General features: G+C 30.7%; 1 protein-coding gene across 1 annotated transcript; it reads left to right on the top strand.

Annotated features, from left to right (window-relative positions):
- Window positions 1-396: 396 nt before the first annotated feature.
- LOC114130182 (junctophilin-3-like) lies at window positions 397-19,726 on the top strand. The gene is made up of 4 exons (XM_027995092.2): window positions 397-552; window positions 767-1,101; window positions 17,790-17,908; window positions 18,735-19,726. The coding sequence occupies exons 1-4, from the start codon at window positions 397-399 to the stop codon at window positions 19,724-19,726; spliced, it is 1,602 nt and encodes a 533-aa protein (XP_027850893.2).
- The last annotated feature ends 330 nt before the right edge of the window (window positions 19,727-20,056 follow it).

Below are 20,056 nucleotides of genomic sequence, written 5' to 3'. Positions count from 1 at the left end.
GACATGCGGACGTATGAAGTACATATTTAACCTGAGATATAATATTAAGATATTATATAGACAGCTGTATAATATTATGTGATCCACGCATATCATTAATATAGGTACTATACAGAATTAATCGATACGATTTATGTGACCTAGTGATTGTACATTTGTATACATTTGATATCACACGACTTGTAGAATCTTAAACAGTACTAAACGTTTTTTATTTAACTCTCGACTCATTTTCACACATTACACTCACCTCCTTATTCATAAATCTACTCTCCCTTCTTACTGAGTATCTACCAACGGTGGGTCCTTATGAATTAAATAATATTTTTTTACATGAAATTGACGATATGCCTAAATTGATATGCCTCGATTGTCACTTTTATCAAGGGTTTCAAAATGCGAAAACAGAGAAGCACCGGCGAGCTGGAGAAGAAAGTGTCGGGAAGCATTAGGAGCACGGCATCATGTACGTCGTGGATCAGCACGGGATCGTCTCAGTCAGCGATGGGTGAATCCTATAACACAGACTCTAACGCCAGCTTTATCGTTGAGGTACGTGGTGGTGGTAGAGGTGTTATTAAGACTGTGCTGTGGCCAATTTTGGCAGAAAAGTTTAATAGGTCGGGAGGGGGGAGGCAGACAGTGATTAGTTGAAAGGTAGTGTTAGAAATCGATTATAATATATATTGGGAGTATTGTCTAAAATAATGTTTTTTTTTTTTTTTTTTTAAATGAAATATATTTGTTTTTGAATTTATCGCTTCAGGACGAACATATGGACGTTAACACGACAGAAACGTATGTCGGGGAGTGGAAGAATGACAAGAGGTCTGGATACGGGATCGCCGAGAGAACAGACGGGCTAAAGTACGAGGGCGAATGGTTCGCTAACAAGAAATATGGCTATGGTGTGACTACGTTTAAGGACGGCACAAAAGAGGAGGGCAAGTACAAGAACAACGTATTGATTACATCTCAAAAGAAAAAACACTATTTCCTGATGAGATCAGCCAAGCTCAAGGAACGAATCGAGGCATCCGTGAACGCGGCGCACAGGGCATCGAAAATCGCGTTGCAAAAAGCGGATATAGCAATATCTCGGTGAGTTGGGTGTCGTTTGAATGTGTATGTGACTGTGCCCGTACAAGTGTTAGGGTGGAGATAAAACGACGTTAACGCATTTAACAGTAACACCTAGCTAATATAATATATTAATATGTGGGGTGGCTGAAAACTTTATTTTTTATTTTTTTTTTGTCAAAAAAAAAATCTTAAAAATACCTTTTCCATCATCCTAAAAAAATTGAATGCAACACGAAATTCACTTGAAGTTATTATACAAGTAAAAATATCAAATAGTATTATTTCTGTTTTACATACTAAGTTAAATATTATACTAAAACAGTAACCGAAAAAATAATAGTACAACACAAAAGTTAAAAGATCAATATTTGAAAATCAAATCAAAAACATCAATTATTTTTAATTAATAGGTATTTGAATTTTATTTGAAACGTCAATGGAAATACTATATAGATAATTAAATACTATAATAAACTACAAATCTCTGTATTTACCTAATTATAACAATGATAACGTATTGTGAATAATGTTACAGTATACTTATTATGTATAATATTTGAGTAACATATAATATGCCAACATTATGTATACCAATTTCAAATTAGTTTTCAGCATTTGCTAACAAGTCATTACATTATCGAAAACTATAAACCATTTTAAGGGAAAAATTTAACACAGTCCTTTAACTTTGAACTTTGTCCGATTTTTTAAAAAACTGTACTGATATTTTGCAAACGAATTGCAAATAATTAAAAATGTATTTTTAGAATTTAAAATTATTATTATTTTTTTTTTTACCGTGAGTTTTGTAATTTTTTTGTTTATAACATGAATAGTTTTTAGCTCACACTATTTTAATGAATTAATATTATTCTCGTTAACATCATAAAGCATAATATAGATAGGTATTATAATATTTTCAACAGTCATATAAGTTTTTTAAGTGTCAGTGGGTACGTAAATCACATGATCGTATTCAATAGTAAACCTACTGATTTAATTTTGGTAGGAGTTTTAAAAAACGCGTTTGATTTGATTAAATTTAATCTGGCCTGTGGTTTCACATCCCCTAGCTGACAATGATTATTATAGGAGTTTCGGATCACCCACGTCCGTGGTGCTGCTGCAGGCGGCCCGCGCTGGCGTAATAATACGAACTTTTACCGTCACGCTTTCGGCGCGAATCCGGAAAATAATTGACGCCCACGTACTAGAAACAGGGCGACTTGATCCTTCCGCGCTTGTGTAGGTACTTCGCAATCGCCGCCCTCTGAGTTCTCTGCAGTCGTGGTCCGTGAGTTCTTTGCAGTCGTGGTCCGTGAGTTCAGCGTCACTGTTGTTTGAAGATACAGACTCCAGAGCACCAGATATCCGAGTTTACACACGACATCGGTTTACAGTTATAAATTTATAACATATTTGATTTTTTTCGTTTACTTTTCCTTTTTCCTTTTCTTCTTGTATTTTTCTTTTTTGTCTTTTGTCATTTTTTTCATACTCTTATTTTTGGGATTTATTTATATATTAATTTTAATTTTGACGCTTCCAATCAACCACACATTCAACATGGCAAGTATAACAACATATTTATTAATATCATTTTTAAATAAAATGATGTACACATTTTTTTTTTTAATTTTCACAGAATTATTTACCGTGATTAATTTTATTTTATAGCTCATAAATTAAGAAGTTTCAGTAATAAAGGTGAAATACACTTTTAATAATTTTATTAAAATTTAATTAAATCCAAAAAAAAAATCTGTGTTCATCAATTATTTAATTTACAATTTAAAACGTACGAAATTGGTCGATAAAAAATATTGGATCGACATTATTCATCAATATTATATTTTTTAGTTATAAGTTTAGTTATAAGCATACATATTATATAGGTATAAATATGATATTTTTTGTATCATAGCTCTGCAATGCTCATTTTGTTAAAAATATTTTTTATGTATTTTTGACTGAATATTTTGGGTTTAATTTTTAAAAATATTTAATTTAGATGACATTTTCAAATTTTAGCATAACTCCAAAGTTTTTATGACATTTTTTGTTTTAAGTCGTATTTCAATATTTTTCAAGATTACCTATTAGATTTTATTTATTTATCAAGAAAATATATTGAATAAGTCTTATAAAGGAAAATTAATTTAAAATAGTAAAATATTTAATTTTTGTTTTTGTTTTCAATTTTAATCGTATTTTTTTATATTCACTAGGAAATTTTATGTTGTGTAGGACAATTTACACTAAACTTTGTAATTTTAAATTTGATTTCAATATTTTTATGATTACCTACAATATTTTATTTATGAACTCAGAAATAATATTTTATTAGTTTATTATTGTTTTACTTTGGTTAATTTAAAACGCACAAACTTGATTAATAATACATAATATAATATTATAATTTATATTGCATTGACAGTAATGGTTAGGTCATATATTCAGTTTTAAGACGAACACAAATAATAAATAAAAATTAATTGTTTAAATGTTATTCAAATATTTCATAGCTTAATAATAGCCGTTTTATTAAAAATCCGTTTTATATATTATTAACTGAATAATATAATATTATCAAACTACCTATTTTAGTTTCAGTTTTTTGTTTCGATAGGTATTTATTTAAATAGTATATTGTTAAGGATTTTGTTTTGATATATTTTTCATGTCTACTTAAAATATTTTTTTTAAAAATCCAGATAATATTATTTATCATAGGTTTATATTATAATATTAGGGTTGAGGACTTCTAGTATTAAAAAATTTAAGAATGTGCATGCACTTATGTAACTTAAAAATGAAGAAATATGCGTTTAAAATATGATTAAAAAAAATTATTTTATTTTATTATTTTGTCTAATCATAATATTTATATAGAGATTAGAGAATCACTAAATTCCGACATAATTTTTTAAACAAAAAACCAAAAAAAATATTACTAAAAAAGTTTGAAATATACGAAATTATTACGCAATGAAGATATTTAATGCAGTAAGCGCAATGATAAAACGAGTACTCGCCAAAATATAACGGACAACTTAAGTTCACTTCCAATATGCATTTCGGGTTTATCGGTTTACCGGTTAGATAGTAAATTATTACCTAACCGATAGTGAAAATATTATTTTTTAATGAAAAATTTACCATTAAGTTTTTTTTTTGTCTAAGCTAATTTATCAACTTATTTCGAAAATTGCAATGTATGTTTTCAATTTGTATGTTATACCCAAGTATGCATTTATATGCAATAATGACAAAATATGCAAATTAAAATTTTAAATTTGATCTCTTGGCGTTGTGAAACACGTTTGTTGATAAATAGAATTCTTCTACGATCTTTCTAAAAAAAAATATGAAAAAACTAGAAGTCCTCATTCCTAATTATAATATTATAAAGGTATATAATATGAAATAACAGTAATGCATAAACTGCAAAACAGCTTACAAATAAAAACGCATATAATAGAAAATTAAATTATACCATTCGATTGTCTAAGCCGTAATAGCAGGTATGTGGTGGTCGGTGCTAATATGAAGTAAGTAAAATATAAATGGTAAGACTTTTAACTTGTTATCAAATGTTATAGTTTATTTTATTTTAGATTTAATAGAAATATTATGTTAGTCTATTGGCATACCATAACTATTTCTAAGTAGCTTACGGGACTTTTCTAGGTCCTAGTCATCAATGTCTGATTTAAGTGTATGGGTAATTTCCGTTATTTTATGAATACAAACACCTAGTCTATTACATATATATTAAAACTATTTATCCCAATAAATTCATTAAAACCAATATTATCATAATACTATTCATTAAGTTTTCATATTAATATGAGTTCGTTCGTTATTTTTTTTTTTTTTAAATTCGAATCTCTCGAGATTCAAGAGTATACCTATGATGGTATTTTCAACCAAATCTTGATAGTGTATGACGTATAATAAATAATGGCATAATATTATGTAGTGTTCTCTATGGGGAATACCGATGATATAATATGATGATGAATATTATAATAATATAGTAATATATACCCACGAAACTAGTAATTTTCTTTTGCCGTTCGTCCGACCGAACGACTTCGCCGCATTATCGTTTTATTGTCGACCGACGACATGATGGGCGTGACCGCCGAGCTTTCTACCCCCCTTCCCCATCTATATCCATCGTGACCACTTCAGATCAAATACATATTTTTTCATACAGATAACTAATAATATCAAAAATAAAATGACCAAAAGACCAAAAGACGTTCTTCTTTGATTTCGTATTCATTGCACATAGAAATATTATTACTTTTCCTTTTCAATTTTTTTTTCGGTCGACTCGGTATGATTGCAGTTGTATCTAGTATTTTTTCTCATTGCGAGTAAAGACTGTAACCTTTTTCCAAATAAATTCATAAAGACGATATCGCGTGGTTGAAATTTATTGGAATACTTAGTGACACTCACTGTAACGATCGTTAATAAACAAATTTGTCTGCTAATTTATAATTAATATTTATCTAAATCAGGCTTAGTAACTAGAAAGACAGTTATTTTTTCAAAATCCGTTACCGCTGTTACTGTTTTCAAAATACAAATATAATATGTTCGGAAAACATTCTAGGAAAGAATGATTGAATTAAAAACACTATTTCAAAATGTATTTGTTTAGAAAAAATCATTGAAATATTCTCAATATCATAACCTTGTACGTAAGAGCCAATAAACGCAATCGACAAAATCCACTTCGATAAAACGCTCAATTGTGGTGAGCCTATAATTTCTTAACGCGTACGAAGTCGACTAAATTTCCACTGCGATTTCGCACAAGCGTTTTATTGTTAATATTATTAATCTCTCGCCGTCGTCATTCGGTCATTGAACAAACGACATTATCGTCTAGACGACGAGATGTTGCGGTATAGGTTTCACTTTCCCGACTCCTAAACCGTTGACCACTAGGAATTTAGGTAGATCCGACTGTTAGAAATTGTATGTTTCCGAACAATATAATAACTTTTCCCTCGCGTCCGCGCGATCGAACAACATCGTCGTTATAATGATAGTATCATCGTCGAAACGATTGTTTTAATTGGTATAATCGAATAGGTACCTTGCACAGCTCATCGACCATAATTATTGCAGGATGACAATGATTGTGTGACAGATATACATCTGACCCGACGCGATTCGTCCATCCGATTAAACGCACATTGTATAATTTATAGTTTATGCATTACAATGTCAGGTTTCCTGTAGGTATTCGCTATTTGTTTCCGATCACAGTAGCGTAACAACATTGTACGTCCTCGTGTTTTACAAGCCATAATAATGTTTTTGAGTATCTCTACCGCCTTCTGGTCCCTTAGGTATTCTGAATAGTCTGTAGGTAATTGTCTATTTATAGTGTTTGAATCGAATTCGCAGAACCCGTTAATAATGAAGTGACGTCACTATACTATTATACAGATGCAACAATGTTGTATCTAAGTATGTTTAATATTATGTTTAATGGACGGTATGCAACATAATTTATAAACGTTTAAACTTTAAAATAGTAAATGCAAGTTACAATAGGTATTCATAACTTTAAAAAAAAAAAAAAAACAAAATTTAAATAAAATCGTAATTAATAAGACAATAATATAGGTAATTGACATAGTAATATATTTTTTTTTTTTGCTTAATTACAACAACTTTCACGATTAAACTAAAAAAGTCCGATACACCTGGTGCACCAGGATTCAGCGTTGAACTCTCCTCTTATATTCTTAGTAATAACAAAAACGACGAAAATTTCTAAGATGATGTTTGTGCTATCAAACATGATCTATGTAGATGATTTTGTGATAGTGTTAGAAAATCAATCATATTGTATAGATCATAATTTTGAACAGTAGAAAATAACATTTTAGATGTACCGTATAGAGCTCTATGAAAGTTTGGTATAAAGGTGGCAACTATAGGGGGAAAATACGAAAAAAATAAACATTTATAAAATAATATTTACTACTTATGTAAAGAATTCCAATTAGACCTTTTATATCTGCCAAATCTGTTTGTATTATTTTTTATACTTATTTAGACATCTTTTTTCGATACTTATTCGTGTCTACATTTTGTAATTAACTCTGAAATATCTTTAGACAATTTTATACCAAAAATCTAAAATGTATTTACATTTTGCTTAACTTTTCTCATATATCAATCTTTTTAGTGACGCGTATGTGTAACTTTTCGTCAAGCTCAATCTTTATCTCTCTTATAATTTACACAACTCATATTTACTGCTCAATCATTTCTTGTCAGATCCATCATACCTAACCAATAATAATAAGCATAATTATCAGAATTGAATAACATAAAAAATAAAATACGAATATGACTTAAACATAATATTGAAAATGTCTCAAATAATATTAAAGCCATACAAATGTACAATACCGTAATAAAAATTACTTTTATAATTGATTTAAATACATTTCACTTTATAAATAACATTTTAAAATTCTTTTTTTTTTAATGAAAATTGATATTAATTTGTTATGTTTAAAAATTACAAATGTTTGTTTCTAATAGAATTTTAAAACATTGAAAGTGTAATGTAAACGTTTTATCTAAATTTATGTTTTATTGAAACGTATTTTCAATTAGGAATGCATTTCCATTACTCGTTAGACATTTTAAAAAAGTCATACGCTTCCGAGACTAACTAACGGCCAACGAATTATTTAATTCGTTAAGTATTTCAGGAAAACCAGGCATAATATATTTTTGTTTACCTGAACATCTCAATCTTGAATTACTTATTATACTATGTTAATGTAACTACACAGGCTTTTTCAACATCTTATACAGTATCGTTAAATCGGAAATAAGAATGTATGTGTTTTTATACGTCGGTCTGAAATACCCATGAGTAATATTGTAAAGTTATATCATTTGAAATGACTTGGTCTTTGTGAATAATTGAATAATTACCATCGCGCTTTTATTAAAACAGAATTAATAATACGTACATTTACTTTGAAAACTCGAATTCTGACGTACCAAATATTTTTTCATTTTCTCGAACCTGGTAAACACATTTCTGGATATTACACGATCACATGAAGTGTAAATAATAGTTTATGAAAAAATTATATGAAATAGGTATATCATGTGACCATATCAAAAATATACTTTAAAAATCATACCTACGCATGACATGATATCCACTTCACAGATTCCGTAATAAATGCGCCCATCTTTTTGTAGGTGAAACTCGATGTTCAGAGTAAATTATACGGATTTTTTTTTTTCTTATCATACAGTAATCTAATTGCAAATCGTGTACATTATATATTTTCTTCAAACTAACCTGCGCAGCTATAAATATGTTGTGGAATGACTAGAATAATTTGAAACAGTTCGTCTTTGGTGTAGAGAAACGAATTACGCCGATAGTAAAGAGGAAAAAAAATTTTCAGGATGTCAAAAACGTAGGTCGGTTAATGCGAAAAGACAGAAAAATATCCGGTCGGAATGTGTGACGTATCGACAGAGACTTCAATTCGAGACAAGCGGAATGAGAATTCGGTACATAAAAACGAACGTAAAACTATCGAAAAAAAACGCTTTAAAATTTAACAAATAAAATAAAAAATAACACCCGTAATATACACTTACAATTGTAATAATTATAGTTTTTACATTCGACACTATGGTACAATTCATAATATTCACAATGCGCTTTGATATTATATTATATTATTTCTAGCCAATAAACTGCGCCGAGTAGTTTAGTTTATTATTACCATATCACGTCGACCGGCGGACCACCTGTCGAGTTGTAATAACTATAGGAACTCGAATTTCAAAGCAAAAAGTTAATTTTTCAAGTACTCTCCACTAGCTTCAATACTAATTAACTATTAATTTTAATTTATTTTGAATTTAGTTATATTCGCGTAAAATATAGCATCTAAGACATTCCAACTCTTGTCCGTAATGTGTAATACATTTATAGTAGATAGGTTTATAGAAAAAGTCTTATACGATTAAGTCACTGCAAATATTGTAGTTAATATTTTATTACAAATTACAATACAGATATTCGCGCTAAGCATTTAATCTCTGAGTGATGGTCCATTAAACGTAAGACTCTTATGTTTTTGAAATTATCTCTTTTGATAGGTTATTTTAAGTCGTTACAAAACAAAATGAAATAATATTTTTACTATTTTATCGTTATCAAGTTACTTATTTTATCTTATTCTGTTGGATGAAAACGTATTATATTTTTAATTTCATATTTCGAAGCAAAATATTTTCTATTTTAAAATCAAAATTTAAACAAGATAGTTTATTAGTTTTGGGTATTTAAAGTTTTGTATGAACAGTGTAGTGGATCAACATTTTGCGAGGTACCTCTGTAGTACCACTCCACTCCGCTCATCGCTACTTTAAATATTTATAAAGCATAAACAACTCATCCAAAATTAAATTTGTATATAGATACTAAAGAAAAAAATATCCTACACGGAATTACAAAATTAATTATGCATATTTTCATAAAAAAAAGATAAAAAAATATACGAGTAATAACGATATAAATAATAAAAACTAGTATTTTTCTTAAAACAATTTTTTGTATCGACTAACGACTAAGTTATGGAAAAAAAAAATATTGTCTAAAATTTTAAAAGTTTTTTAATTATTGAGAGTCTTACTTTACGTATGGTTAGAGCTAACCTATGAATAGTATACCGCGAGTAGACCATATTTTCCAACATCCGATACTCGGCAGTATCACGAGCTGGTCAGCGTTGTCTCGTTTGTTCGACAGTAATGACGTTATCCTCAACATTGATATTACATTTAAACCGATTACCTACCCGACAATGATGGGGGCGCCTACGAGACAGTTTCGATTTCACACTGACGGAAAACGTTATGCTAATTCTGAAACGTTGTGAATGTAAAACAGTCCCGAATCCGTGAACATCATAATACGATTTTCGACAAAGAATATTGTGCGTTGCACGTCATATTATTATTATTATTGTGCTAGTCGCGAGCTCATTACACGACTACCTAGGTTTTGGACGCGAGGGACGAGGGATGACAGTGAATATATATAGGTAGGTATATCACGGCGCGGTCTCTCGCCCATTAAACCGGCTTTGTTTCTACGTATATTATAATTCCGTTATTGTTGTCGTATATTTGATTACAACGTACAGAGTCGCTTTGAACTGTGATTATACTTTCGGTTCGAATTTAATGTGCGATTTGAATTTCGGCGAGCGAAAATATTATTTCAACCATCGGCCCCGCCGTATCGCGGCGGCCAAATTCGTCCGGTTTATTGTGTTTGTTATTACAGCGAGTACCACAAACGGTACCAATCTGCGAATCCGTCCCAACACAACACAACGTAACGTTTATATGATAATAATATAAACGCCGCACGACTACGGCTGCGGTGCGTATTATGTACAAAATACGTATATTAATTTGCCACGACCGCGTTGCGTTTCGCGTTCAATATGCGCGACGCCGTTTGTGCGTCGGCGGCGATATCAATCAAAACCTCGGGCCGGGATCGCACAAAAGATTCGTCCTGACGGATAAAGTGTATTGTCGTCGTACGACACGGTCTACTAATGTCTTGCGAACCGTACTGTACCCTCGGGGCGAGGGACTAAAATATGATTATTTCCGGGCCACTCGTCTCGTTCCTTGCACCTGCAGGTGCAGAGCACTAGACGAATTTGTTTTTGCACGACTTCAAAAGTAAAACTTACCCATGATACACGTCATATCACAATAATACATATAATAATATAATATACTAGATCTTTTCGATTTTTTTCGAGAGTGTGATGAAATATTTCGTTTGGTCTATCCGTCTTTTTATACTTAATAATTGAATTTATCCACTTTTTGAAATTGTTCAGGGCTGATAAAAACCGCTTCATTCCATGATTAATCGATACTAAAACTATTACAGTTAATTTTTTTCTATTAATCGCGCGTGATTGAAAATAATACTGTGGATTTAGAATTTAGTTGACTTTTTTTTTCTTTGGACAAAAGTTGTTCAAAGTTATGTAACCTATAGATTTGTCTGGTTATTGCTCCAAAAATATATTGTTTTTTGAGGGTATACTCGTGGTAGTTTAAAAAAAATTTGCCAAAAAATTAAAAATTTTTATTTTATTACTTTTAAATACAGTACGCCTTAGGTTTTAAATTGAGTGATAACAAAACAAGTGAGCGGCATAAAATGCATTATATTCACAACAACAAAACAAAATTTTTGTTTGGTAAAATATTTTACGGATTTATCTGGTTTTTGCACCCAAATGTATGTATTGTGTATCCTATACTAACATTCTCGAAAAAGTGTATTGTTGATAAAAGTGCATTTACCTAGTTGTTGTTCCAAGCCCTTCAATTTAGCAATATTGGTTCCCTCTATCGTATTGGTAGCTGATAGTATATGAATTACGCATCTGCTAGTTTGATGTTGAATATAGACGATTTAACATCAACAGATCAAGTCAACTCGTTACTGTAAATATAATGTTTTATACAAAACACTGGTTAGGTTAGGTTAGGTTAACAAAAACATTAGTTCATGATTTAAATATTCAGTTACAAGACACCGATATTACATATCTCATCGTTCGTGGATTACAATTCAGGTCGTACAAACACTGTTCCGTTATATTATTAGATTAATATTTCTACACATTTTTTATTATTTCATGCATTGTTTCACGTTACTACGTTATTTTATGGGCTTATTGTTATCAAGCTTTTTGTAAGAGCTTTAAATTGAAATTAATTTATGTAATTTTTTCATTTAAAAAATGTACTTGTTCAAAATGATATATCCGACGAGCATAACCTTTAGTGGAAGTCGTAATAAATCTAACAAAAGAAAATAATCGCTCGACTGGAACAAATTGAATACAAATTCGTATTACATTAAATACACACACTTTTTACTAAAAGGCACTTGTTTAATAGGTTTCAATCTGATTTTTACCAATAAAAAATATAAAAATGTATTATACATTTTCTATATTTGATTCAGACACACGATCATACGATGCACAATTGCATTTAAAGTTGTAATTTAAAATTTAAATAATAAGTAGTAAATGTTACCATATTCTAAAAATATTTTAATTAATAATGTGTATGAATTATTAATTTTTTTTTCCTAGTTAGATAATCAGTATAGTCTGTTTTTTATTAAGATTTAAGTGTTGATTATATAATATTTTCTTAAACTTTTCTTAAAAATTCTGATAGGACAAAAAAAACTACCATGTAGTACCTGAAAATGTTTTTTAATGATTTTTTTTATATAACCTTAGTAAATATTTTATGTTATGCGTAATAATTATTCATAACTATTTTACTATACCGTCTTAACTTGAAAGTGAAATCAACAAATGTAGAACAGTTAAATCAATTCAGAATACAAAAAATGGCAAAGATATACAGTGTTCGTGTTTTCTAATTTAAATTAACACCTTCGAAAAGAAATGATGATTCTATAAATAATGAGTTGAGCATATTAATTATTTATATAATCCAACGCATTTCCGACGGGTTAAAAGCTTCCAATAAACTAAACATTCAAACTTTACAAAAGCATTATTCACTACAAGCTAAATTTATTAAGTTTTAATTAATATTGTGATTTTTTCCTTACCTATCTAAAGACTTAGATTTAGATTTAAATCTAATCACTTAATGATGCAACATACCATCTTACCAACAATTGTTATGATTGATATTAAAAATATTTATAGATATAGATATAATAATAAATTTATATTTATGGTTGAATATTTCTATTTATATAGTTCAATATTTGAACGCATTTTCTATAAAGGTATCAATTAAGACTTTAACACTTCACTCGCTGTTTTTACTATCATTAAATGTTTTATAATATATGACACATGATGTTTACAGTGCAATATGTAAAAAAACTCGAGTTCAAAATTGAAATAATTTAGCATATAATCATATTTTTTCTATGCGATATTTAATTGTGACTAAATATAAAATAATATTAATTGAAATCAATGAATTTCAGAATATTCCACTATTGTTAATAATTAGAGATAGGATATTGATTACGTTTGTCATTTGTATATTTTCCTCTTATTCCTATACAATAATAACTAAGTTATAAATTTGTTTTATGTTTCATTGATTCAGAATAAGTTTCATTTTCTATTTTAAGAATTGTTTAATATAAATACATTTTTTGTAGGTAACATAATTTATTTTCCATATATCTAAAATTTTTTTTTATTATAGATAATTGTTTGCTTTTATTATTATTATTGAAGATTTTGTTTTGATAAGATTTATAACTTTCAAGTGCTATCCAAGCTTATCGAATATTTTATTTAGAATCATATAAACCCGATAGGTAATTTCTTATCATCATTTTTGATACATTTTTAGAGCGTTGAAATTCTATTTCTAATGATATTACTAATCTTGCTGAACATGACAGTAATAATAGCGCAAGTAGTAAGGTATTTAAAATATTATTCAAGAATGTATTTTCATGTGTGATTTTTAATTAATGACAGCAGGAGTATAATATAACAAAATTAAAAGAGAAAAAAAGTAATTCGCATTACTCAAAGCAGTCGTTATTAAAGCGAACTTGTTTATTTCATGTATTAACAAAAAAAAAAAAAATGTTCCCGAACGGTATTTGTACAAAAGACTTGTATCATTATCTAGTGGTCAATAATAATTAATAGAGATACAATTTATCGCGAACGACAATAGATTTACCTTTTTGGGAACACAATTGCGTATATTTGTAGGACAACAAAGGAATCCATTATATACGACACGATTGTTAATTAAATGGGGCCCATCGTTGTGAAGTTTATAATTACATGCAAATTTCAGAATACCTAACACGATCGCATTTTTTGTCTTTCAGCTTTTAAAAAGAATCTTGTAAGCATAAAAATTAATTAATTTCACTCAAAAAATCAAAAATCAGTTTCACAAAACTATAGGTAGTTAAATATCATACTTAATTTCAATAACAATAATATAAAAAAAACAATAATTTAATTAAAAATATAAATTATAAAAATTTATTAATGTATAAAAATAAAATCGACTTAAAATAAATATATTTTTTTTAATATGTAACTATTTTCATATTTAAGACAGACTTAAAATGCTTTTGTGGATTTCTTATTTATTGTACACTTTTTTTTAATTTTAGGTTCGTTTTAACTAAGATCAAACCATTTTCTCCAGAATGCATCTTGTGATTGCACACATTTTTTTCCGTTATTTTCTACTTGAATCTTCATTAATATTTATACTTTGTTGCTATAAGTTGGTGCTAGGTGAACACTAGGAATTGACGGTTGTAAATTTTGTGGAAACTTTCCGGGCCGTTAGTTAAGACCGTTGTGTTGTAGACCTTACCGCTGTTGACGAGTTATAGTTGTTCTATACATTCGTTTTATTTCTTCGGTTATATACAAATATACAACTGTAAAATTTGTGAAATTTTATTCGAAAACACTCCAAAAACATAAAATTAATTTAACCTACGGTCGTGTTATGAAAATAGTACCACCTGCAATCATTGTCATTTTACGGCTCCTACGCAATCGTATTCGTATAATTGCATACCTACAGATATTAAACATATTGATAATACCGCGGATTAAAAAAACAAATGTATTTTTAAATTATAAATATTTATTATTAATATGATTATGATATAATACGTGATGGTCAATTAATTAAATGAGTAATAAAGAAGTACGTTACTATTCTAAGAATACATTTAATGAGTCAATTCACGTGTATTTCTGGTTTTTTCATTATCATCTCATAATTGACCCAGATTTCAGTTTCAATTTTGGAATCACCGAGAATATGTTATATATCTTCTACGTGTATGCCATAGTGTTTGTCCCACTCCTATTGAAGGTATAACATTCGTGCCAAAATAATTATTTACTATATTTACGAAACGAAGTATATTTTTGACATTTAACTCACGCTATATCGAGTAGGAAAAAGAAACAAATAAAATAGCCAAAAAAATCGATCGATAGGTATTTCAAACCGAGTTGGTCAACGAGTCGGTGTTATCTTATTAATTGTATAACACATATTTTCGAATCATTATTTACAAAACAGGTGTGTCCATTCCCATACTCGACACTCTTTTATATAATACACTTATTTAGATCTGAGATACGAGCAACCTGCGATATTGTTAAAAATTTTAATAAATCTATTTGAATACCTACACTTTTTCATTACCTTATTATGATTGTATTTATCGAAAAACGATATTTTTATGTTTAAAGAAGACGACAAATAATTATTTGCTATATGATTACATGGTTTATGTTTTTATTGAACATAGTATAGAGGTTAAGTTAGGTTAGATTTGGTTACGATTTGAGAAGTAAAAAGTCATATCAAATATTTAACATGAACAGTTTTTTTTATTTATATTTATTATTTAAGTTTATGTGACTTATAAATAAGAGCTACTTACCTAAAAATTTGATTTGATAAAACGAATGAATAATTTAATTTTTAACTATCCAATTTCCAACAGGGATTACCAATATCGAATATACATATCTCGTTGACAATAGGTACCTAACAAGATTTTTAAATGTGATTTTATAACATTTTTTTTATTAAACTTTTGAGTCAATTTTTAAAATACTTTATCTACGATAATATTCATACCGTAATGGGCTCCATAACTCGTTTAAATATTATCATTATTACTATCGATAATTTTAAAATTCAATACAAATAATTGCCATTAATCACAATAGAATACATGTAAAACTGTATCATAAAAATAAAAAATTCGTAAAAAAAAAAATAATATTGTTTGTAATATTATTATTTATTAATTAAAAATGTAACAAAATAATTTTAATTCCAAAGGCATTTCTACAGATAAGTTTCTTGTGGGTACCTACTTGTTAAAAATGTATTAATAACTGAGAAAATATTGTAATTTGGCAGGTAGTTTATATGTATTATATAGGTAATAATAACTATAGTTATAAATAATTTTTCAAAGTATGGTGTACACCTTTTCAAAAAAGTTTTCACTTTTAACGGTTATCAATTTTATTATAATAATAACTATTACATTTTTAATACTATACCTATCCAAAAGGTTTAAGTTAATTAACTTAAAAAGTTTATTGTTTTAGACATGATGTAACTTTTCAGTTAAAATTTAATAGCATGTAACTATGTATACTATTCATAGTGATTACTATATTTTATAGTCATTAATTATTGTAATTTGTAATAAAACGTAGATAAGTTGTAGCCCGTAAGTACTATTACTTCAATGAGTTTGATTTTTGAAAATCAATCCTTTCAAAAACTTGAAAGTATAGCTCACTTACTTAATATTTTTTTTATACACAATAATTACATAATAGGATTACTGACGTAGATATTAATTTCAATAACAGTTTAAAATATTTAATTGTGTATCTATAATGTTATATTGTAGCGTTTAAAATAAAATTAGGTACTTCTCTTTGGGTGTAAATATAAGTACCAAAGTTTGAAACAGACTGTCCGATATATGCTCATACTATTGCTATAAATCTGGTTTTTTTTTTTTTTAATTAAATGATAATAAATATTTGTTCTGGCGTTTGTAACACGTGGAGGACCCGCAAATCCATTTGTTGTTTGTATTGCTCGAAAATTAATTTGACTTTCAATTTCAAAAGGCAGTAAATCGGTTGTTTTGAAATTCCATCAGTATAAAAAGTATCAAACAATATCAGTTAACAACAAAGTAGGAGTTAATGTAGGTACGCATATTATATGAAATAAAATGAATATACTCAAATTACACACAGGTATTTATATAATATAATATTATAATGATTATTTTAAAATATTATGTTTTCGTTGTATTAAACCTATCTCATGCTTTTAGTAGGTACCCCAAAGTTTTGCTCTTTACAGTAATGTTCAGTTGTGTTGTATGTTACGATTAGTAATTAGAAATTTATTAGATTTAACAGCCCTCAAAAAAGATAAACATTAATAAAAAATCTCAAAAATATGTTTTTCAGTGTTAAAAATTAATAAAAAAAAAAAAATTATATTTAAGTGAAAGAAAAAAGTAGGTTGAATAGGTAGATTTCTGTTGATTTGGTTCAAAATCCCGAAAACGTAAACCTTGTATACGAGTTTATCCCAAGAAAAGTGTTGTACTCTTATAAAATTACCTTAGTGCCTAATTTATAATATACGTTATTCACTATCTGACCAATAATTTTAGTATTTTATTTGTTGAAGAATATTAACTATTTGTGAAAAATCTTCTGAGACTTAAATATGTCGTAATAAAACATTAAAAAGTAACCAAAATTTACTTGAGAAGTTAAATTTGTCAAAATAAATTTAAAACAGTACAAAATTATAATCAGTACATAGTTTAATATACACTATACAGGTACCTAAAACACGAAGTGTTCCACTTACGGAGTTGTAAAACAGAAATAATAAATATCTCTGCCACAATAATATTATCAGTTACGTGTAAAATTTTAATTGTGACAACAATTAATAGTAACTATACGTATACAAATTTATCACACGACAGCATACAACGATTGTTTTTTTTCATATAGGATGGCCACTGCTAGAGGTAAAGCGGAACTCTCTGACATCGCAGCGGACCACGCTCGAGAGGATTACGAAATAGCAAAACTCACAGCTAAACAGTTTGCGCCAGATTTCATTCAACCAGGTGTGTTTCCGACGTTTAATTAATATTAATATTATATATATATATATATAGTGTAGTCCGCACGCATTAATCAAAACTCTTAACAGCAAACGTCAGCGAGTTGTGCATATCACAATTTTATTGTTAACGAAAGACACGCGGGATGCCGAATCCGAAATATCGATAGGTATATTGACGGCGACGTAGAGTTTCAATGTAATATAAATTACTTCGTACAGCGATACTCTCAAGTCGAAACAATCGCTAATATTCCACCACCTTCGTGTTCAGTTATGTGCAGAGACACATCGGTATAATATCATTACGATTTCTTTCATATTTTAAGATCGCGCGGTAGTGCGACGTAATATTAGGTACAGCGCGATCTTAAAATAATAACACAAATTTAGACTGTAGGTACTTTTTATAACGTGACGAGCGCAGCACGAACTAGAACCTCTAAAATATAAAATAGAAATCTAAAATTGAATAGTATAAAATCTCAATTATGACCAGCTCGCGAATACAGTTTCAGTAATCGATATCATTCTACGAAAAAAAGATATCAAGACATCGTACAAACAAAAATTACGTAGAGACGTCAGTGATATGCTAGAAAAACTCAAACGAGAGATAAAAGAAATATTTTAAGTATAGACTGGACACGAAGTCTGCGTAATTTGAGACTCGTGGTATAGGGCTTTTATGTAATATATATAATAGGGTTACCTCCCAGTAGCGGACGACTTCTCGGGAGTTTTCATTGCTTTTCAGAGGTATATCCAGAGGTATATATCTATCTGTCCGTCGGATACTGTGTAAATACTAATACGGTGTGCGTTTTCAGGACTGGAAAAGACCAGACTCCGGGAGATTTTGAAACAGCGCATGTCAATTGACCAAAAGTCGATATTGCAGCCGCTGATATCTACGCCGAATCCAGCTGGTCCGACGCAATCTTCGTCAGACGCAGCCGACGCAGCATCCCTGTCGTTGTCCACCAACAACTTGTTGTACACGTCCACCGGTGGTGGCCAGCAGCAGGACGCGGCAGAGACCACACCGCAGTTCAGACCTAGGTCGCACTACGCGCAACCTTACTATCAGTCTACCGGCGGCGGCAACCTTCAGCAACAGCAACAGCAGCAACAGTCGGGAGGCGTTAGCCCGCAGCAAAGCAACATGGGCAACACGTTCAGCCGTAACAGCACCACGCCCGAAGTGAGGCAGAACCAGAACAGCGGCGGGTCGTCGACCAGGACTCACGGTCGGCCCGCCAACAACGGAATCGCTCCCGAATCGGTCCCTCGACGGCCGTACGTCACCCATAACGACGTCGGCGTCGGCACCGAGAGCATGGGAATCGCCGGAACGTCCGGAAGTGCCGGAAGCGCGCCGACGTCCGCCCGCCAGAGCGCCCCCATGGACAGGGCGCCGTTTTCGCCCCAGCGCGTGCCGTCCACGTCTTCGCACGGCGTCTACTCGCGCGCGGGCAACGAAGACGGCGCGATGGGCGGCATGAGCGGCATGGGCGGAATGAGCGGAATGGGCGGAATGAGCGGAATGGGCGGAATGAGCGGAATGGGCGGAATGAGCGGAATGGGCGGAATGGGCGGAATGGGCGCCCCGTCGTCGTCGGCGGTCCGCCGGGACAGCGGCAGCGGCAGACAGAACCGTTACAACCAGTACGAGGTAGGACCCGATTACGACGCCGATCCGTCGCTGTTGCGACGCAACGCGAAATACGTCGACAGGGAGGCACTGTTCTCGTTTCAACAGGTAACGCAGCCGCAGACCGCGGGTGGCCGCGCCGTCGTCCGTTCGGCGGAGGGCAGTTAGTGCCTTGGCCCTGCGCTCCGCCGAGAGGACTGCACGCGTGGCGTACAATCGGTCTCGTCAGGACCGTGGCTAAGTATACACATGGGAGGCGTGTTTAAGTATGGAAGTTCTGAGTCGCGTAGGTACTGCGACTTCCCGGCGCGCAAAGAAATCTCTTAGCTGCCAGTGATTTTTAACACCTTCCGAAGAACATGACGTATACCTACCTATGATGTGTGTACTTAGCCGCGGTTAGGACGACGTGCTGCCCGTCAGTTAACCGCCATCATTGTTGTTGTCTTGCGACGATAATGTCGATGCCTACTAACTGTCGTTGCCTGTTAAAATAAC

Source organism: Aphis gossypii, chromosome X (assembly GCF_020184175.1).
Source record: "Aphis gossypii isolate Hap1 chromosome X, ASM2018417v2, whole genome shotgun sequence".
Classification (NCBI taxonomy): domain Eukaryota; kingdom Metazoa; phylum Arthropoda; class Insecta; order Hemiptera; family Aphididae; genus Aphis; species Aphis gossypii.
This window is presented reverse-complemented; position numbering and strand designations above follow the sequence as displayed.

Excerpts from the sequence above, each read along its gene's own strand:
- LOC114130182 (XM_027995092.2), top strand. The coding sequence starts at position 397 with ATGCGAAAACAGAGAAGCACCGGCGAGCTGGAGAAGAAAGTGTCGGGA. Across the intron at positions 1,102-17,789 it reads GCGGATATAGCAATATCTCG|GATGGCCACTGCTAGAGGTA; the intron begins GTGAGTTGGGTG and ends TTTTTCATATAG. Across the intron at positions 17,909-18,734 it reads GCCAGATTTCATTCAACCAG|GACTGGAAAAGACCAGACTC; the intron begins GTGTGTTTCCGA and ends GTGCGTTTTCAG.